Source organism: Polyodon spathula, chromosome 35, assembly GCF_017654505.1.
Source record: "Polyodon spathula isolate WHYD16114869_AA chromosome 35, ASM1765450v1, whole genome shotgun sequence".
In the NCBI taxonomy this organism is placed as follows: domain Eukaryota; kingdom Metazoa; phylum Chordata; class Actinopteri; order Acipenseriformes; family Polyodontidae; genus Polyodon; species Polyodon spathula.
In genome coordinates, this window is record NC_054568.1 from 1,504,499 (window position 1) to 1,527,473 (window position 22,975).

The 22,975-nt window shown below is 49.1% G+C and overlaps 1 protein-coding gene across 1 annotated transcript in view; it reads right to left on the reverse strand.

Moving 5' to 3' along the window:
• The window catches only part of LOC121303725 (tumor necrosis factor alpha-induced protein 2-like), a gene marked incomplete at its 3' end in the record, with an annotated part of 25,076 nt that extends 5,774 nt beyond the window's left edge, over positions 1 to 19,302 (reverse strand). The window contains exons 1-7 of the mRNA XM_041234505.1: positions 19,217 to 19,302; positions 13,747 to 14,235; positions 12,277 to 12,494; positions 6,644 to 7,304; positions 6,137 to 6,251; positions 4,657 to 4,767; positions 1 to 101 (exon numbers count right to left, since the gene is read on the reverse strand). Coding sequence (XP_041090439.1) covers positions 1 to 101; positions 4,657 to 4,767; positions 6,137 to 6,251; positions 6,644 to 7,304; positions 12,277 to 12,494; positions 13,747 to 14,207 — 1,667 coding nt within the window. The remainder of the gene's footprint in view (positions 102 to 4,656; positions 4,768 to 6,136; positions 6,252 to 6,643; positions 7,305 to 12,276; positions 12,495 to 13,746; positions 14,236 to 19,216) is intronic.
• Positions 19,303 to 22,975: the final 3,673 nt, after the last annotated feature.

The window sequence follows — 22,975 nt, forward strand, 5'->3', positions numbered from 1 at the left end:
CTCTGCAGGAAGTCAGCCAGGCCAGAGAGGCAGCAGTGAGCCACGCGCGCCCCCAGCTCCGCAGTGATGCCGGAGGCCCTGTCCAGGTGAATCTGCAGCTTCTGCAGACAAAGAAACAGAGTGAGACATGGAGAAACACACACTACAGAGTGAGACAGGGAGTAACACACACTACAGAGTGAGACAGGGAGTAACACACACTACAGAGTGAGACAGGGAGAAACACACACTGCAGAGTGAGACAGGGAGGAACATAAACTACAGAGTGAGACAGGGAGGAACACACACTACAGAGTGAGACAGGGAGAAACACACACTACAGAGTGAGACAGGGAGGAACACACACTACAGAGTGAGACAGGGAGAAACACACACTACAGAGTGAGACAGGGAGAGACAGGAACACACTACAGAGTGAGACAGGGAGGAACACACACTACAGAGTGAGACAGGGAGGAACACACACTACAGAGTGAGACAGGGAGAAACACACACTGCAGAGTGAGACAGGGAGGAACACACACTACAGAGTGAGACATGGAGGAACACACTACAGAGTGAGACAGGGAACACACTACAGAGTGAGACAGGGAGGAACACACACTACAGAGTGAGACAGGAACACACTACAGAGTGAGACAGGGGGAGCACACACTACAGAGTGAGACAGGGAGGAACACACACTACAGAGTGAGACAGGGAGGAACACACACTACAGAGTGAGACAGTGAGGAACACATAGTACAGAGTGAGACAGGGAGGAACACACACTACAGAGTGAGACAGTGAGGAACACATAGTACAGAGTGAGACAGGGAGGAACACACACTACAGAGTGAGACAGGAACACACTACAGAGTGAGACAGGGAGGAACATGAACTACAGAGTGAGACAGGGAGAAACACACACTGCAGAGTGAGACAGGGAGAAACACACACTACAGAATGAGACAGGGAGGAACACACACTACAGGGTGAGACATGAACACACTACAGAGTGAGACAGGGAGGAACACACTACAGGGTGAGACATGAACACACTACAGAGTGAGACAGAGAGGAACACACACTACAGAGTGAGACAGGGAGGAACACACACTACAGGGTGGGACAGGGAGGAACACACACTGTAGAGTGAGACAGGGAGGAACACACTACAGAGTGAGACAGGGAGGAACACACAGTACGGAGTGAGACAGGGGGGAGCACACATTACAGTGAGACAGGGAGGAACACACACTACAGAGTGAGACAGGGTGAGAACCTCTCTCAGTTACAGACAGGTTATTAAAGCAATGGAGCTTCCTCTATCAGTTTAATGTAAGTTTAAAATTGCTGCTTTTTTATTATTATGTGCATACTGTTATTTACATGCCCTGATTGTGGCAGTTGTATGTGTGACTTGCTATACAAATGCATTGTGGTTTGTTCTTTTTTCTGCTACTGAACAATGCTTTGTGATACTTTTGTATAAAAAGCAATATAGAAACGCCATAAATAAATCAGTTAGAGTGACAGGGTATTAAAGCAATGGAGCTGCCTCTATCAGTTAGAGTGACAGGGTATTAAAGCAATGGAGCTGCCTCTATCAGTTAGAGTGACAGGGTATTAAAGCAATGGAGCTGCCTCTATCAGTTAGAGTGACAGGGTATTAAAGCAATGGAGCTGCCTCTGTCAGTTAGAGTGACAGGGTATTAAAGCAATGGAGCTGCCTCTATCAGTTAGAGTGACAGGGTATTAAAGCAATGGAGCTGCCTCTATCAGTTAGAGTGACAGGGTATTAAAGCAATGGAGCTGCCTCTATCAGTTAGAGTGACAGGGTATTAAAGCAATGGAGCTGCCTCTATCAGTTAGAGTGACAGGGTATTAAAGCAATGGAGCTGCCTCTATCAGTTAGAGTGACAGGGTATTAAAGCAATGGAGCTGCCTCTATCAGTTAGAGTGACAGGGTATTAAAGCAATGGAGCTGCCTCTATCAGTTAGAGTGACAGGGTATTAAAGCAATGGAGCTGCCTCTATCAGTTAGAGTGACAGGGTATTAAAGCAATGGAGCTGCCTCTATCAGTTAGAGTGACAGGGTATTAAAGCAATGGAGCTGCCTCTATCAGTTAGAGTGACAGGGTATTAAAGCAATGGAGCTGCCTCTATCAGTTAGAGTGACAGGGTATTAAAGCAATGGAGCTGCCTCTATCAGTTAGAGTGACAGGGTATTAAAGCAATGGAGCTGCCTCTATCAGTTAGAGTGACAGGGTATTAAAGCAATGGAGCTGCCTCTATCAGTTAGAGTGACAGGGTATTAAAGCAATGGAGCTGCCTCTATCAGTTAGAGTGACAGGGTATTAAAGCAATGGAGCTGCCTCTATCAGTTAGAGTGACAGGGGATTAAAGCAATGGAGCTGCCTCTATCAGTTAGAGTGACAGGGTATTAAAGCAATGGAGCTGCCTCTATCAGTTAGAGTGACAGGGTATTAAAGCAATGGAGCTGCCTCTATCAGTTAGAGTGACAGGGTATTAAAGCAATGGAGCTGCCTCTATCAGTTAGAGTGACAGGGTATTAAAGCAATGGAGCTGCCTCTATCAGTTAGAGTGACAGGGTATTAAAGCAATGGAGCTGCCTCTATCAGTTAGAGTGACAGGGTATTAAAGCAATGGAGCTGCCTCTATCAGTTAGAGTGACAGGGTATTAAAGCAATGGAGCTGCCTCTATCAGTTAGAGTGACAGGGTATTAAAGCAATGGAGCTGCCTCTATCAGTTAGAGTGACAGGGTATTAAAGCAATGGAGCTGCCTCTATCAGTTAGAGTGACAGGGTATTAAAGCAATGGAGCTGCCTCTATCAGTTAGAGTGACAGGGTATTAAAGCAATGGAGCTGCCTCTGTCAGTTAGAGTGACAGGGTATTAAAGCAATGGAGCTGCCTCTATCAGTTAGAGTGACAGGGGATTAAAGCAATGGAGCTGCCTCTATCAGTTAGAGTGACAGGGTATTAAAGCAATGGAGCTGCCTCTATCAGTTAGAGTGACAGGGTATTAAAGCAATGGAGCTGCCTCTATCAGTTAGAGTGACAGGGTATTAAAGCAATGGAGCTGCCTCTATCAGTTAGAGTGACAGGGTATTAAAGCAATGGAGCTGCCTCTATCAGTTAGAGTGACAGGGTATTAAAGCAATGGAGCTGCCTCTATCAGTTAGAGTGACAGGGTATTAAAGCAATGGAGCTGCCTCTATCAGTTAGAGTGACAGGGTATTAAAGCAATGGAGCTGCCTCTATCAGTTAGAGTGACAGGGTATTAAAGCAATGGAGCTGCCTCTGTCAGTTAGAGTGACAGGGTATTAAAGCAATGGAGCTGCCTCTATCAGTTAGAGTGACAGGGTATTAAAGCAATGGAGCTGCCTCTATCAGTTAGAGTGACAGGGTATTAAAGCAATGGAGCTGCCTCTATCAGTTAGAGTGACAGGGTATTAAAGCAATGGAGCTCCCTCTATCAGTTAGAGTGACAGGGGATTAAAGCAATGGAGCTGCCTCTATCAGTTAGAGTGACAGGGTATTAAAGCAATGGAGCTGCCTCTATCAGTTAGAGTGACAGGGTATTAAAGCAATGGAGCTGCCTCTATCAGTTAGAGTGACAGGGTATTAAAGCAATGGAGCTCCCTCTATCAGTTAGAGTGACAGGGGATTAAAGCAATGGAGCTGCCTCTATCAGTTAGAGTGACAGGGTATTAAAGCAATGGAGCTGCCTCTATCAGTTAGAGTGACAGGGTATTAAAGCAATGGAGCTGCCTCTATCAGTTAGAGTGACAGGGTATTAAAGCAATGGCGTTACTCTCTGGTGTTATGATTTGGCAGGAGTGATGGAGTCACTGGACAATACCGCTGATCCCCTCACTGACACCATCACGTCACAGGAGAGTTTAAAGCCCGGGGCTATGTTGTAATTGATGTGACTGGGTATTTATTAAGAGGACGTTATGATAATGGTTAATACAGATCGTGTAGCGCAATCACGTGACAGTGTGACAGCACTGACTGTAATACAGGTGTTTCAATGCAAAGCTGTGACAGACAATCCCTTCTAAAAGTTTACAATGGTATTTCTGCAGCTCTCCCTATACTTATACACTATGCATTTACTATATTTTACTATGGTTTGTTTTTAAATTTGCTTTACCTCTGTGCTTTGCAATGCTTACCTCTTCTTTATAATGCTTGATTACACTTTGCTGTACTTCTAATGAACACTTTTATAATGGTTAGTTTACCATGGTCTGTTTATTAATATGCTTTATATACCTATCTGTGCTTTACAATGCTTGCCTGTCCTTTTCCATGCTTTCAATGTGCTTTGTTACACTTTGCTATGCGATTGTGTGATTGAATGCAGTGTATCAGTTGATTGAATGCAGTGTATCAGTTGATTGAATGCAGTGTATCAGTTGATTGAATGCAGTGTATTAGTTGATTGAATGCAGTGTATCAGTTGATTGAATGCAGTGTATCAGTTGATTGAATGCAGTGTATCAGTTGATTGAATGCAGTGTATCAGTTGATTGAATGCAGTGTATCACTTGATTGAATGCAGTGTATCACTTGATTGAATGCAGTGTATCAGTTGATTGAATGCAGTGCACACGCAGCTCAGACTGTGGTTCAGGTTCTGTACCGCGATAACGTTGCTGGCCAGGCTGCTCTGATACTCCTCGATCTGCAGAGACTCTCCCCAGCGCCTCTCCTCAGCCTCCAGGTCCTGAGACAGCTCCCCTGTCACCGTTTCCTTTGGGCAAACAGACCTTAACACCTAGTACTGATATCAGAGAGTTCTTTACACACCCTCCCCACTCCAAGAAAGGAGTGTGTACACAGCTTCTTATCCTGGCTGTACCTCACAACACTCACTGAGTCAGCTACAGCCCCTGTGTGATTATCAGCATTGCCCTGAGTCAGCTACAGCCCCTGTGTGATTACCAGCACTGCCCTGAGTCAGCTACAGCCCCTGTGTGATTACCAGCACTGCCCTGAGTCAGCTACAGCCCCTGTGTGATTACCAGCACTGCCCTGAGTCAGCTACAGCCCCTGTGTGATTACCAGCACTGCCCTGAGTCAGCTACAGCCCCTGTGTGATTACCAGCACTGCCCTGAGTCAGCTACAGCCCCTGTGTGATTACCAGCACTGCCCTGAGTCAGCTACAGCCCCTGTGTGATTACCAGCACTGCCCTGAGTCAGCTACAGCCCCTGTGTGATTACCAGCACTGCCCTGAGTCAGCTACAGCCCCTGTGTGATTACCAGCACTGCCCTGAGTCAGCTACAGCCCCTGTGTGATTACCAGCACTGCCCTGAGTCAGCTACAGCCCCTGTGTGATTACCAGCACTGCCCTGAGTCAGCTACAGCCCCTGTGTGATTACCAGCACTGCCCTGAGTCAGCTACAGCCCCTGTGTGATTACCAGCACTGCCCTGAGTCAGCTACAGCCCCTGTGTGATTACCAGCACTGCCCTGAGTCAGCTACAGCCCCTGTGTGATTACCAGCACTGCCCTGAGTCAGCTACAGCCCCTGTGTGATTACCAGCACTGCCCTGAGTCAGCTACAGCCCCTGTGTGATTACCAGCACTACCCTGAGTCAGCTACAGCCCCTGTGTGATTACCAGCACTGCCCTGAGTCAGCTACAGCCCCTGTGTGATTACCAGCACTGCCCTGAGTCAGCTACAGCCCCTGTGTGATTACCAGCACTGCCCTGAGTCAGCTACAGCCCCTGTGTGATTACCAGCACTGCCCTGAGTCAGCTACAGCCCCTGTGTGATTACCAGCACTGCCCTGAGTCAGCTACAGCCCCTGTGTGATTACCAGCACTGCCCTGAGTCAGCTACAGCCCCTGTGTGATTACCAGCACTACCCTGAGTCAGCTACAGCCCCTGTGTGATTACCAGCACTGCCCTGAGTCAGCTACAGCCCCTGTGTGATTACCAGCACTGCCCTGAGTCAGCTACAGCCCCTGTGTGATTGCCAGCACTACCCTGAGTCAGCTACAGCCCCTTTGTGATTACTAGCACTGCCCTGAGTCAGCTACAGCTCCTGTGTAATTACCAGCACTACCCTGAGTCAGCTACAGCCCCTGTGTGATTACCAGCCCCTGCTCCCTCACCTTGACGAAGCTGATGTAGTCTCTCTCCAGCTTGCTGAGGGTGTCGAGGGGCAGTAGAGGAGACAGCTGGGATCTGGATGTGAGCTCCTTGAAGGCAGAGTGATCGAGTACCTCCCTGAAATACAGAGGACAGAACGGGCAAATGGTCAGCAATCAGCAAGCAGTACGTGTGAGTGTGTGAGAGTGAGTGTGTGTGTGAGAAAGAGTGTGTGTGTGTGTGTGTGTGTGTGTGTGTGTGTGTGTGTGTGTGTGTGTGTGTGAGAAAGAATGTGCGAGTGTGTGTGTGTGTGTGTGTGTGTGTGAGAAAGAATGTGTGAGTGTGTGTGTGTGAGAGTGTGTGAGAGTGTGCGTGTGAGAGAGAGTGTGTGTGTGTGAGAATGTGTGAGAGAGTGTGTGTGTGTGTGAGTATGAGTGTGTGTGTGTGTGTGTGTTTGAGTGTGTGAGAGTGTGAGATTGTGTGTGTGTGAGAGTGTGTGTGTGTGAGAGTGTGAGAGTGAGTTCTCTGACCTGCAGTAAGTGTTGTGCACCCAGTCCAGCAGTGTGTGCAGCTCAGTGATGTCCAGCTCAGCTGCGGCCGCCTCTCTCAGTCTCTGCCCCACGGCCTGATGGTAGCTCTGCAGGTGCACCGCGAAAGCCTCATACTCGGGGGGGTAGCAGGGCAGTGTGTTCCTCTTCACAGTACAGAGGTCCTGTACCACGCGTTCGCTCAGAGCCCCCAGGAACCCGGCCAGGGCCACAGCGTCACCCCTACACGGGAGCCTGCTGCTGGCCGACTCCGCCACACTCTCCTTCCACTTCCTGCGGAGCTGCCGGGGCCTGGAGAGGCCCTCCGGGCCCCCGGCCTCCCTCTCAGCCCACTCTCTGTCAGCCCGTTCCTCCTGCTCGATGACCTGGAGCAGCAGGGGCAGCGCAGGGGGTGGGGCAGGGCTGTTGGGGAGCAAGGACTCACGCACCACCTCCCCCAGCTCCTTGAGCAGCGCCTCGTACAGCAGCTCCACGTCCTTCAACTTACGGCCGCTGTCCCGGCCCTGCCCACCCGCTTCCTCAGCCACGCCCCCATCCCCGCCCCCAGCCCCGCCCTCTCTCTCGCACTCCCGCTCCAGTTCCAGGATGTGAGTGTCGGCCACGAAGAGATCCCGCTTCATCACAAGCCGCATGATCTCCAACACTGACAGGAGAGGGGGGGAGAAGAGGGGATGGGGAGAAGAGTGAATGGTGAGAAGGTAAGATGGGAAGAGATGAAGGAGAGATGGGAGAAGATATGTCAAACATTTGAACATTTTTAAACTGTCAGTGTGCAACTTACAGATCAATGAATGTGCTCTGATTAACACACACACTGCCCTGCCTGCCTGCCCTGTGCCATCTCTCATTAACACACACACTGCCCTGCCTGCCTGCCCTGTGCCATCTCTCATTAACACACACACTGCCCTGCCTGCCTGCCCTGTGCCATCTCTCAATAACACACACACTGCCCTGCCTGCCTGCCCTGTGCCATCTCTCAATAACACACACACTGCCCTGCCTGCCTGCCCTGTGCCATCTCTCAATAACACACACACTGCCCTGCCTGCCTGCCCTGTGCCATCTCTCAATAACACACACACTGCCCTGCCTGCCTGCCCTGTGCCATCTCATTAACACACACACTGCCCTGCCTGCCTGCCCTGTGCCATCTCTCATTAACACACACACTGCCCTGCCTGCCTGCCCTGTGCCATCTCTCATTAACACACACACTGCCCTGCCTGCCTGCCCTGTGCCATCTCTCATTAACACACACACTGCCCTGCCTGCCTGCCCTGTGCCATCTCTCATTAGCACACACACTGCCCTGCCTGCCTGCCCTGTGCCATCTCTCAATAACACACACTGCCCTGCCTGCCTGCCCTGTGCCATCTCTCATTAACACACACACCGCCCTGCCTGCCTGCCCTGTGCCATCTCTCATTAACACACACACTGCCCTGCCTGCCTGCCCTGTGCCATCTCTCATTAACACACACACTGCCCTGCCTGCCTGCCCTGTGCCATCTCTCAATAACACACACACTGCCCTGCCTGCCTGCCCTGTGCCATCTCTCATTAACACACACACTGCCCTGCCTGCCTGCCCTGTGCCATCTCTCATTAACACACACACTGCCCTGCCTGCCTGCCCTGTGCCATCTCTCAATAACACACACACTGCCCTGCCTGCCTGCCCTGTGCCATCTCTCAATAACACACACACTGCCCTGCCTGCCTGCCCTGTGCCATCTCTCATTAACACACACACTGCCCTGCCTGCCTGCCCTGTGCCATCTGATTAACACACACACTGCCCTGCCTGCCTGCCCTGTGCCATCTCTCATTAACACACACACTGCCCTGCCTGCCTGCCCTGTGCCATCTCTCATTAACACACACACTGCCCTGCCTGCCTGCCCTGTGCCATCTCTCATTAACACACACACTGCCCTGCCTGCCTGCCCTGTGCCATCTCTCAATAACACACACACTGCCCTGCCTGCCTGCCCTGTGCCATCTCTCAATAACACACACACTGCCCTGCCTGCCTGCCCTGTGCCATCTCTCAATAACACACACACTGCCCTGCCTGCCTGCCCTGTGCCATCTCTCATCAACACACACACTGCCCTGCCTGCCTGCCCTGTGCCATCTCTCAATAACACACACACTGCCCTGCCTGCCTGCCCTGTGCCATCTCTCATTAACACACACACTGCCCTGCCTGCCTGCCCTGTGCCATCTCTCATTAACACACACACTGCCCTGCCTGCCTGCCCTGTGCCATCTCTCATTAACACACACACTGCCCTGCCTGCCTGCCCTGTGCCATCTCTCATTAACACACACACTGCCCTGCCTGCCTGCCCTGTGCCATCTCTCAATAACACACACACTGCCCTGCCTGCCTGCCCTGTGCCATCTCTCATTAACACACACACTGCCCTGCCTGCCTGCCCTGTGCCATCTCTCATTAACACACACACTGCCCTGCCTGCCTGCCCTGTGCCATCTCTCATTAACACACACACTGCCCTGCCTGCCTGCCCTGTGCCATCTCTCAATAACACACACACTGCCCTGCCTGCCTGCCCTGTGCCATCTCTCATCAACACACACACTGCCCTGCCTGCCTGCCCTGTGCCATCTCTCATTAACACACACACTGCCCTGCCTGCCTGCCCTGTGCCATCTCTCATCAACACACACACTGCCCTGCCTGCCTGCCCTGTGCCATCTCTCAATAACACACACACTGCCCTGCCTGCCTGCCCTGTGCCATCTCTCAATAACACACACACTGCCCTGCCTGCCTGCCCTGTGCCATCTCTCATTAACACACACACTGCCCTGCCTGCCTGCCCTGTGCCATCTCTCATTAACACACACACTGCCCTGCCTGCCTGCCCTGTGCCATCTCTCAATAACACACACACTGCCCTGCCTGCCTGCCCTGTGCCATCTCTCATTAACACACACACTGCCCTGCCTGCCTGCCCTGTGCCATCTGATTAACACACACACTGCCCTGCCTGCCTGCCCTGTGCCATCTCTCATTAACACACACACTGCCCTGCCTGCCTGCCCTGTGCCATCTCTCAATAACACACACACTGCCCTGCCTGCCTGCCCTGTGCCATCTCTCATTAACACACACACTGCCCTGCCTGCCTGCCCTGTGCCATCTCTCATTAACACACACACTGCCCTGCCTGCCTGCCCTGTGCCATCTCTCATTAACACACACACTGCCCTGCCTGCCTGCCCTGTGCCATCTCTCATTAGCACACACACTGCCCTGCCTGCCTGCCCTGTGCCATCTCTCATTAACACACACACTGCCCTGCCTGCCTGCCCTGTGCCATCTCTCATTAACACACACTGCCCTGCCTGCCTGCCCTGTGCCATCTCTCAATAACACACACACTGCCCTGCCTGATGCCCTGTGCCATCTCTCATTAACACACACACACTGCCACAAGATATGATCCCCTCTATTAATACAGAGCCTGTCATATCTGATCCTGTAAGATACGATCCCCTCTATTAATACAGAGCCTGTCATATCTGATCCTGTAAGATACGATCCCCTCTATTAATACAGAGCCTGTCATATCTGATCCTGTAAGATACGATCCCCTCTATTAATACAGAGCCTGTCATATCTGATCCTGTAAGATACGATCCCCTCTATTAATACAGAGCCTGTCATATCCTGTAAGATATAACTGATGGGTGATTGGAACCGTGATACATTAATACCAGCAAGCGATTTGATTAGAGCAACAAGGTTTTATTACATCCTCTGGTTCTGGTAGAAACGTTGAACGGTCCAAAGTGCGACAATCATTCCTCCCTCAACACAGCAGAGCAGTAAATCAACGAAACAAGACACATAGCACAGCAGGACAAACAGGGCAGAGCAACAGAGACATACTACAGACACACAACACAGAGACACACACAAAGAGACACAGCACACACAGAGACACACACACAGACACACACAGAGAAACACACACAGAGACACACACAAAGAAACACACAGAGAAACACACAAAGAGACACATACAGAGATATACTACAGACATACAACACAGAGACAAACACAGAGACACACACACAGAAACACACACAGAGACACACACAGAGAGACACACAGAGAGACACAGCACACACAGAGACATACACAGAGACACACACCTAGACATAGCACAGATACATATTACAGAGACACAACACAGACACACAGACACACACACAGACAGACACACACACAGAAAGCCCTAGTTGACCATGGTATTTGTGCAATTTTACCATGGCTTTATCATGGTTATATTTTTATAACAAACTTTTACACTTTTATAAGGGTTAGTTTACCACGTTTTTCTTTTTTTTTTTTTTTTTTTTTTTACTGTGCTTGCCACATGTTTGCTTTTATTATGAGAGACTTCTATAATACATAATAATGACTTAGTGACTCACACACTGACACACGCAGAGTCCCCCTGGGAGAAGGAGGAAGTGAGAGGAGCTGGTGTGTCTCCACTGTGTCTCTGTCAACACCTCCCAGCAAGACTCAGGAAAGACATCCCAATATAAACACACAGAACAAGCATCCCTGACTCTCTTCAGATACTTCAAACAAACCACTGCAGAGTCCAAAAGACCTCTGAGACAAGCAGCCCAGTACAGCTAGTGCCTTCATCAGTGTTACTGAAACTAAACTGAGTCAAGCAGACCAGCGTTTGGGCTCTAGTGCCTTCATCAGTGTTACTGAAACTAAACTGAGTCAAGCAGACCAGCGTTTGGGCTCTAGTGCCTTCATCAGTGTTACTGAAACTAAACTGAGTCAAGCAGACCAGCGTTTGGGCTCTAGTGCCTTCATCAGTGTAGATACACTTTAGTTATCCTCTCTGCCTGAGTGGTATTGAACAGCTACCAACAGTGTTTCTCTCCCCTCTGTGTCATCCTGCTTCCAGATGCTGTGTGGCTTATTGCCATTGCAGCCTGAGAGCTCAGAGCTAGTGAAGGCCCAATTCCTCCGCTCTCCTGCTGCACACCCCAGGACTGGAGCTCACAGGCAGCCTCTCCTCTCAGCACGCCCAGGGTGTGTAAACAGATCTCTGGAGCGCAGAGATACTGAGCCCTGAGGATTGCAGCCAGCGCTCTACAGGACACACAACAAGCACACCACAGTCTGGCAGCATGCCGTCATCAAGATGAGAAGAAATACCCGACAAGGAAATTAGTTTTCAGTAAATGCTTCCCATGAAACACCAGTCCAGCCATTCAGAGAGGCTTCTTTCTAACTCAAAGTCCTATACTGTCCTGTCACAGATTCAGTTGGGTTCCCCACAGTAACAGCACACCACGCTCTGTGTGTGACAGACCCTCCCTCCTCTCTCTCCCCTCTCCCTTTACCTCAGGTTTATATAAATGAATCTGTGGTGTGTCGGGTGTCTCTTATAATCTGTTTATCAGGGTTGAGTGTCCCTCCCTAATTGTGTTGAGAGTGTGTTTCATTCTGTTTCACTCCTGGTATGACAGACCCACCTCCAGGCACAGCAAAGCGTGCAAGACGATTATATAGAAGGCCTTCTTTCATATCTGAAGCTCTGTCTCACCTGAAAGTGGTTCTCTGACCTTCTTCTCCTCCTCCTTCTCTCCCTCTCTCTCTTCCTCCACTCGCTCCCCCTCTCTCTCCAGGGAAAGTTTTTCGGCCTGGGCCTCACGCCGGATCTTACCCCCCAGGCCGATCTTCAGAAAGGAGAGTTTCCTCTTGGGGTTCCCCTCTTCCCCCTCCCTCTCTGGGGTGCTCGGCTTGCCATTCCCAGGGAGACGGCTGCACACACCGGAGGGGAGGGAAAGAGGGGGGAGAAAGGCAGGGGAGAGGGAGAGTGGGAGGGACAGCGGAGGGGGAAAGGAGAAGGAGGGGCAGAGAGGGGTGTTAGGCAGGGTCCGCTGTGTTTAAAATGCTTCAGTTTACACTGTCATGTTTCTGACCACTGGAGATGTGTAGATGGATATCTTGCCCCTTTGTAACTGTGTGCTACAGAGGGGACATCAGTCACAGCTGCACAAGCCACCTCGCGGTGCAGTTAGACCACCTCTGCACTTCCACTAAGATTTAAGGAATCTTTTCAGAAGCATACCAATTGAAAACAGATACTTGATAGCAGTGCAATCAGCATTTCCTAAACCAATGGTACAGCAATGGTAATTTAATGGCACTATAATGGCAATCCAATGGCACCACCAATCATTTCCAATGAAATAAGAAAGTCATGTAAAATAGCTGGTCTCCATATTACTCCATTATCCTGTCTATTCCACATTGGAGCTCAACTCTACAGGGTGGCCCCACAGCTACAGGCAGGCAGCTGGAATACTAACTGCAGTGCAGTGAAATCTCTGATTAACTCCAGTGAATCTGGAGAAACACTTTTCTGAATCATGTCAAAACTCATCTGAAACTGCTCTGTAGCTCACAATAAAACAATAAAACAATAAAGCAATGCAGCTCTCAGCTGATAACAGAGCTATTCCCAGGTATACTGAGCTGCACTGACCTCAGTGATATGGAGGTCTTTACATAGCTGCTAGAGATAGAGATGCAGAGAGAGAGAGAGAGACAGAGAGAGAGAGAGAGAGAGAGAGAGAGAGAGAGAGAGAGAGAGAGAGAGAGACACACACACAATGACAGAGACTCACACAGACAAACACAGTGATGCACAGAGACACACACACTGCTGTGAGATAGAAACAGCACATGGCTGGGAACATGCTTAAAGACAGTATGCATGTTTCAAAGGAGTACTTCTGTGTACTGTGCAGTTTGCTCTGTTCTGTATTGTGCTGCTTTGCAGTTTTGCATTGTACTGTGTATTACTCTGTACTGTAATTACTCCTCGGCTACACTCTCTACCTCAGTATGGATACCAGCCCCTCAGCTGTTCTGTATTATATTGTATTGTATTGTACTGCATTATACTGTACTGTATTGCACTACACTGAGCTGTACTGTACTGTACTGTAATGTGATGCACTGTATTGTCTTGCTCTGTACTGTATTGCTCCACACTGTATCACACTACCTCAGTATAGATGTCAGCTCCTCCGAGCTCCTGGGGCTGCTCTTCCTCGTGTCCTTCTCAGAGGACCTGCTGGGGGTCTTCTCCTCCCCGGGGGTCCCCTTTCCCCTGATGGAGCTGCGCAGCCCCTTGCCCAGCTTCCCCAGAGTCTTGAGAGAGGAGACCCCCCGGATCCTGTCTAGGGTTCCCCTCAGGGGGCTGCTGCGCTCCTCGTCCTTCAAGGGATTTGGGCAGGGTGTGGAGGGGCTCTCCCCCCCTTCCTCTTCCTCGAAGGGGTTCGCCCCACCACCCTCCTCCTCCTCAAAGGGGTTGGCCCGCCCCTCACCCCCCTCCTCCTCGAAGGGGTTTGCCCCCCCATCCATTGTTCCCAGGATGAGCGCTCTTGGGGCAGTCGGCGGCGTTCCCAGATTCCTGCTGTGCTTGGAGCCTCGGAGCTTCCCAGATAGGTTCTTCAGGACTGGCATTGTAGCTCCAAGCTCTGGGAGAAACAGTCTGGAGATAGGAGCAGCGGGGGAGTGAGGGGGAGAGAGGGGGAGGGAGAGTGAGAGATCAGAGAAGGAGGGATTAGAGAGGTCCAAACTCCTACCACAACACACTCAATATCCAGCCCAGAAAAGATGCCAGGACCCCTCTGAAACTAAAGCTCTCAGCGGCTTGTTTTTGGAAAGAAGCTTTAAAATGAGGATGAGATAACCCCCCCCCCCCCCCCCCCCCTTGCACGACATGTCACCAAGAGTTACACAGGCACGCACACACACTGATACATTCACTCACTGAGACACACAGACACTGAGACACACACACTGAGACACACTCACACATTGACACATTCACTCATTGAGACACACACAGAGACACACACACTGAGACACACTCACTGAGACATACACACACTGACACATTTACTCACTGAGACACAGAGACAGACACACACTGAGACACACTCACTGAGACATACACACACTGACACACACACATGTGCAAGTGAGTGACTCTGTGTCTCTGTGTGAGTGTTGACACTGTACTCTGTGTGCGAGTGACTCTGTATGTGTGACACACTGTGAAGTGACTGAGCTGACTCTGACTGAGACACACTCACTGAGACACACAAACACAGACACATTCACTCGAGAGTGAGGAATGAGAGCCTGGGGTTCAAAAAACGAAACAAACACATTGCAGACACATAGACAGACAGGCAGACAGCCAGAGAGGCAAGCAGGCAGAAAGAAAGGCATGCATCTCTGTCTGGACTTTATCACTGAAGGATTGCATTAATCATAATCAGATGGAATTTCATAACACAGCGCCCTTTGACTGAGCAGCTATAAAGCAAAAAGCAATAATCATGTGACTGCTTCAATCCCAAAGCCTCTCCTCTCCCCTGTCTAATTACTTATATTCTGGATGGACGTGTTTCTGTGAAATTTCCCAGAATCACTTCAGATAGAAATGCAAACAACAAGCACAAGCAGAGGCAAAGACACTGGAGCCTCTTGAAAACAGCTGTGTGTACATTCCTGCAATAAATAAACCATTCAAACACTCCATCGTGTGATCCAGCTCTCTATAAAGATATGCATCTCACAGCCCCAAAGCCAAAGTGCAGTGTTATTCCAGATAGGACACAGAACTGAACACAAAACATTGCAACAAGACAGCTAAGAACAGGCTGAACAGTTTAGCAGGTCAGAGATACCCTTTCTAATAGTGTACTGCTTTGGTATCCCATTGGAAAAGCACAGGTAGAACTCAAAATAAACAAGATTGTTCCAGTTCCAAGAACAAGAAATTGTCCCGAGCCGATTATCTCATCATAATTAAAAACCCAAAACACAGGCAGATCCTAACCAACTCCAGAATCAGTGACCACAAGCTGCGGATTAAAACAGGCAGACACACGCTACACTGGAAGCCCAGAGAGGCTCGACTCTAGCCAGCACGACAGTGGAGAGATTGGATCAGACACACTGCATCCTCTGTACAAAATACAGAAGTCAGAGACACATATTCTATCAATCTGGCAGAAAGAGAAGGTTTCTTTAAGATTTCCATTACATGAGAGTAGGTGTTAAAACTTCATGCTGATATGGGACTCAGCGCTCGCCAAGATAAGTACCAACTAACACATAGCTTCTTTTACTGTAAACTAAAGTGATCCATCTGTGTTTCCTTAAATCTGATGATGCAGATATCCTTCTGCCTGGTGTTGATGGCTGAAGTGTAAGGCTGGCTCCAGGGATCAGCTTATTTTGCTTCCCCAGAGCATCAGCACACACAACGGCTGCAATGCTGGCTCCGGGGATCAACCACAGTGCGGTCTCCCTAGCGAATGACAACCATCTGGACTGAGCTGAGTAAAAACTACAAATCTTTTTGGAGACAAGAATGAGGCAGCAGAAATCTGTGTGCAGTGCACTGCAGCCTGCAGCCTCCTCACTGGAAGTGCACAGTACAGCTTTCACACACCTGGTATTGAGGACTGTTTGACAGAAATACAAGCTGAGTATTTCTGTGCTTTTGCTGCATTCACTTTGGCAAGGTCTGTACGGCTTGGCATGCCGTATGAATTTGAGTTTAAGTTTAAATCCCGGTTTCAGTTGCTGACTCGGTGAACGCTTGTCCTTACAACAAGGCTGCTTCCAGTAAACAAACAGCTGAAAAGTACCAGATCTCAAGAGATTGCGTGCTCAGAGTTGAGCAATGCAGCCAAACATGCCTGTACAGGGAGGATGGAGAGCATGGGAGAGGCAGAGGGGGAGAGGGAGAGAGAGAGGGGGAGATATTAGGGGGAGGAGAGAGGGAGCAAGAGAGAGTGAGGGAGAGAGGATTAGGGAGAGAGGGAGAGAGTCTGGGAAGGAGCAAGAGGGAGAGAGGGGGGAAAGAGGAGGAAAACAGGAAAAGAGAAAGTGAGATGTTCAGAGAGGCAGTGAGAGGTTGAGGGAGAGGGTTGAGATGTTCAGAGAGACAGTGTGAGGTTGAGGGAGAGGGTTGAGATGTTCAGAGAGGCAGTGTACAGTTGAGGGAGAGTGTTGAGATGTTCAGAGAGACAGTGTGAGGTTGAGGGAGAGTGTTGAGATGTTCAGAGAGGCAGTGTGCGGTTGAGGGAGAGTGTTGAGATGTTCAGAGAGGCAGTGTGAGGTTGAGGGAGAGGGTTGAGATGTTCAGAGAGGCAGTGTGAGGTTGAGGGAGAGTGTTGAGATGTTCAGAGAGGCAGTGAGAGGTTGAGGGAGAGGGTTGAGATGTTCAGAGAGGCAGTGAGAGGTTGAGGGAGAGTGTTGAGATGTTCAGAGAGGCAGTGAGAGGTTGAGGGAGAGTGTTGAGATGTTCAGAGAGGCAGTGAGAGGTTGAGGGAGAGGGTTGAGATGTTCGGAGAGGCAGTGAGAGGTTGAGGGAGAGTGTTGAGATGTTCAGAGAGGCAGTGTGAGGTTGAGGGAGAGTGTTGAGATGTTCAGAGAGGCAGTGAGAGGTTGAGGGAGAGGGTTGAGATGTTCAGAGAGGCAGTGTGAGGTTGAGGGAGAGTGTTGAGATGTTCAGAGAGGCAGTGAGAGGTTGAGGGAGACGGTTGAGATGTTCAGAGAGGCAGTGTGAGGTTGAGGGAGAGTGTTGAGATGTTCAGAGAGGCAGTGAGAGGTTGAGGGAGAGTGTTGAGATGTTCAGAGAGGCAGTGAGAGGTTGAGGGAGAGTGTTGAGATGTTCAGAGAGGCAGTGAGAGGTTGAGGGAGAGGGTTGAGATGTTCAGAGAGGCAGTGAGAGGTTGAGGGAGAGTGTTGAGATGTTCAGAGAGGCAGTGAGAGGTTGAGGGAGAGGGTTGAGATGTTCAGAGAGGCAGTGAGAGGTTGAGGGAGAGTGTTGAGATGTTCAGAGAGGCAGTGTGAGGTTGAGGGAGAGGGTTGAGATGTTCAGAGAGGCAGTGAGAGGTTGAGGGAGAGTGTTGAGATGTTCAGAGAGGCAGTGTGAGGTTGAGGGAGAGTGTTGAGATGTTCGGAGAGGCAGTGAGAGGTTGAGGGAGAGGGTTGAGATGTTCGGAGAGGCAGTGAGAGGTTGAGGGAGAGTGTTGAGATGTTGAGATGTTCAGAGAGGCAGTGTGAGGTTGAGGGAGAGTGTTGAGATGTTCAGAGAGGCAGTGTGCGGTTGAGGGAGAGGGTTGAGATGTTCAGAGAGGCAGTGTGAGGTTGAGGGAGAGTGTTGAGATGTTCAGAGAGGCAGTGTGAGGTTGAGGGAGAGGGTTGAGATGTTCAGAGAGGCAGTGAGAGGTTGAGGGAGACGGTTGAGATGTTCAGAGAGGCAGTGAGAGGTTGAGGGAGAGTGTTGAGATGTTCAGAGAGGCAGTGTGAGGTTGAGGGAGAGTGTTGAGATGTTCAGAGAGACAGTGAGAGGTTGAGGGAGAGTGTTGAGATGTTCAGAGAGGCAGTGTGAGGTTGAGGGGGAGGGTTGATATGTTCAGAGAGGCAGTGAGAGGTTGCAGTAAGGAGTGAGATTGTCAGACTCATGCCCCTGGGAACCCCCTGATATTATAGGAAATCCTCAGAACAGGAAGTACTGCAACATCCAGTGAGATGGTAGGTAGAGAGGACTGGTGAGAGGGAGAGCTTTCTAAAATATATTTAACTAGCCCTTCACAAATCATCTACAAAGCAATGCAGACAGACAGACGGCCACTACACTGGCAATGCAGACAGACAGACAGACAGGTGCAATACCTGTCAATGGAGACAGTACTTCCCTTTCTGATGCTTTTAACACACACACACACACACACACACTGAGGCAAAGCAGTGAAATTAGCTAACACTGTATATAACAGGCTAATGTGATTGAAATTGAATTGTATTTCTTACAAGCATGTGATTTACCATTAGGCTACCTTCAAGAAGTATTGCACCCATACACGCCACGCGATCGAACCTTAACATCCACTAATTCACACGAACAAGCAGAGACAGGCAGGGTTTGAAAAACTCGCCGATACGAGTGAGGTATCGACTGTACCCCAATACCTTCTCCGCACAAATTCAACGGGAAGTCATTTTACCGGTGCTTACACATTTAAATGACTCTGACACTGGCAGAACTATCAAACACTGAATCGTGCTACCTTTAGAATAGTGAAATAACCCTAACACTTCAGTGACAAACGTTTTGAATAGAAGTATTTGCTGAGTATATATTAATACGGAACGATACGTAATAAGTCTTACATTGAAAAGTACCTCTAGTCTAAACTTTGTTCAGTGAACGTATTAAATCCTTGATTTCCTGCAAGATGCGCAGCTTGTGATAATGCAGTCTGAAAAAACTTCACCTGTAAACTCTCGGCAGTCGAACACAGTATATCATCTTCAGACTTTTTTATAGTGGACATTTATATCTATAGGCAATTAATATATATATATATATATATATATATATATATATATATATATATATATATACACACACACACACACACACACACACACACACACACCACCTAGTGCCTCCATGGTTAACTGATTTCCAATGCCCCCAGAAACGGGTTTATTTCAGTCCTGACAGAGACCGTGCTGTGCCCTCCTCCGTGTCCCGCAGTTTGAACTCTGATACAGGCAAGCAGCTCTCACTTTCCCCAAGTAAACGTCATCCCTCCCCCGCCCGTCCTCACAAAGCGCACAGGCAGCCGACAGCAACGCGTCCTCGATAAACAGGTGCTGAGAGATCCACTGGACCTGCACGGACAGCAGTGACCCGCGAACCGAGCAACCCGCTGCAACAACAGCAGTTAGAGCATTAATTATGCAGAGGGATGTTTGTCTAAAAGTTAAACCCCCAAACTTGGAAGTGCCTGCTGTCTGCCTCTGTGTGTGTGTGTGTGTGTGTGTGTTTGATTTCCAAAGAATGAAAATACTGAGACCACAAAGACCTGTGTTGTTTTACCTTGAGAACAGGAAAAGGAGAAACGTTTACTTCGAGGTACAGTATTTAAATAATTTTTAAAAATCCAGCTTCCCAGCAAGTCCACTGAGCGGTTCTGAATTGCAGAGAAAAAGAGCAGTACCTCCTGCACAGCGCTGGAGACGTTGCTTTGCTCAAAGCCCCTCCTGTTTCCGAGGCTGGTATTATAGGGGCAGCAATTAATAGAGGCAGTCGACTTCACCCTTATAAAACTTTATCATGGTACATTTGCATAGTATTTTTGCAGTGCAAACCCCCCTGCTTTTCCCATGGTTATACTGTGCAATTACCACAGTTTGTCCTGGTGTGCATTATTTATTAATCTGGTTTACCATGCTTCTCTGTGCTTTGAGATACTTCCCCATGCTTTCATTGGGTCTTTATCACACTTTGCTGTGCTTTTACTGTGGGAAACCTTTATAAATATTAGTTTACCATGTTTTTGTGTTATTATTAATATGCTTTACCATACCCCTCTGTGCTTTACAATGTTTCCCTATGCTTTACCAGGCCTCTCTGTACTTTACAATGCTTCCCTATACTTTACAAGACCTCTATGTGCTTTACAGTGCTTCCCTATTATTTACCAGACTTCTCTGTGCTTTACAATGCTTGCCTATGCTTTACCAGACCTCTCTGTGCCAAAGGAGGTATAAAGTACGAAATGTAATTCGAAAGCAAAGGTAAGGGCGAGACAGGTTTCACATTTTTCAAGCAATGTTTACTTTCGTTTCATTTCGTCATCCACCATTTCGAAAAGCTCAGAAAGAGTCAAGCAGACCAGCTTTTGGGCTCTAGTGCCTTCATCAGTGTTACTGAAACTAAACTGAGTCAAGCAGACCAGCGTTTGGGCTCTAGTGCCTTCATCAGTGTTACTGAAACTAAACTGAGTCAAGCAGACCAGCGTTTGGGCTTTAGTGCCTTCATCAGTGTTACTGAAACTAAACTGAGTCAAGCAGACCAGCGTTTGGGCTGTAGTGCCTTCATCAGTGTTACTGAAACTAAACTGAGTCAAGCAGACCAGCGTTTGGGCTCTAGTGCCTTCATCAGTGTTACTGAAACTAAACTGAGTCAAGCAGGCCAGCGTTTGGGCTCTAGTGCCTTCATCAGTGTTACTGAAACTAAACTGAGTCAAGCAGACCAGCGTTTGGGCTTTAGTGCCTTCATCAGTGTTACTGAAACTAAACTGAGTCAAGCAGGGCAGCGTTTGGGCTTTAGTGCCTTCATCAGTGTTACTGAAACTAAACTGAGTCAAGCAGACCAGCGTTTGGGCTCCAGTGCCTTCATCAGTGTTATTGGAAAAAGAAGAAAGTGAAGCAGGCAAATGTACACAGTGTCCTTTCTCCCTATCCTGTGTACAGGGGCCATGTTTACATCACACAGGCTGAATGTCTGCAGTAATAGCTGCAGCTTGTTTTTTCCAGTATGTGCCACAGTTTGATGAGTAAAGGAGAGGCTCAGTGATGCAGGATTTGACTCTCCAGTTGGCTAAACACCAGTAAGCATGCTGGCTCTTCTGCACAGGTACAGCATTGATACAAACAAACACACAGACCCAAACAAACACACACACAGACCCAAACACACACATAGAGACCCAAACAAACACACACCGACCTTAACAAACACACACACACCCAAACAAACACACACACAGAGACCCAAACAAACACACACACAGACCCAAACACACACATAGAGACCCAAACAAACACACACCGACCCAAACAAACACACACACACCCAAACAAACACACACACCCAAACAAACACACACAACACACACACACACCCAAACACACACCACACCACAAACACAAACACACACACACAGACCCAAACAAACACACACACACACCCAAACAAACACACACACACCCAAACAAACACACACACAGACCCAAACAAACACACACACAGACCCAAACAAACACACACACACCCAAACAAACACACACCGACCCAAACAAACACACACACATAGACGCAAACAAACACACACCGACCCAAACAAACACACACAAAGACCCAAACACACACACACAGACCCAAACAAACACACACACACACCCAAACACACACACCGACCCAAACAAACACACACCGACCCAAACAAACACACACACAGACCCAAACAAACACACACACAGACCCAAACAAACACACACCGACCCAAACAAACACACACACAGAGACCCAAACAAACACACACACAGACCCAAACAAACACACACCGACCCAAACAAACACACAGACCCAAACAAACACACACACAGACCCAAACAAACACACACACACACCCAAACACACACACCGACCCAAACAAACACACACAGACCCAAACAAACACACACACAGACCCAAACAAACACACAGACCCAAACAAACAAACACCTACCCAAACAAACAAACACACAGAGACCCAAACAAACACACAACGACCCAAACAAACACACACACACAGTTAAGTGTTCCTCATATAAAACCCTGGTCTGACATCACAGGCTGAGAGAGGCAGGCAGGCAGGCAGGCAGGCAGGCAGGCAGGTAGATATTCAAAGAACACTGATGTTTCTTCTGCTGTGTTGAAACACTGAATCCAAAGCAGTATGACCTGCAGCCAGCAGAGAGGTCAGTGCAAGGCCTCCCACTGAACTTTAACACAGGGCATGTAGAGCAGAGAGCCACAGCCTCAGTGTCGTTGAGAGCACAGAAACCATCCCAGTCTCTCTCCCACTACATCCAGCAGAGTCCAAACCATCCCAGTCTCTCTCCCACTACATCCAACAGAGTCCAGACCATCCCAGTCTCTCTCCCACTACACATCCAACAGAGTCTAAACCATCCCAGTCTCTCTCTCACTACATCCAACAGAGTCCAAACCATCCCAGTCTCTCTCCCACTACACACCCAACAGAGTCCAAACCATCCCAGTCTCTCTCTCACTACATCCAACACAATCCAAACCAACCCAGTCTCTCTCCCACTACACATCCAACAGAGTCCAACCCATCCCAGTCTCTCTCCCACTACATCCAACAGAGTCCAAACCATCCCAGTCTCTCTCCCACTACACACCCAACAGAGTCCAACCCATCCCAGTCTCTCTACCACTACATCCAACACAATCCAAACTATCCCAGTCTCTCTCCCACTACACATCCAACAGAGTCTAAACCATCCCAGTCTCTCTCTCACTACATCCAACAGAGTCAAACCCATCCCAGTCTCTCTCCCACTACATCCAACACAATCCAAACCATCCCAGTCTCTCTCCCACTACACACCCAACAGAGTCC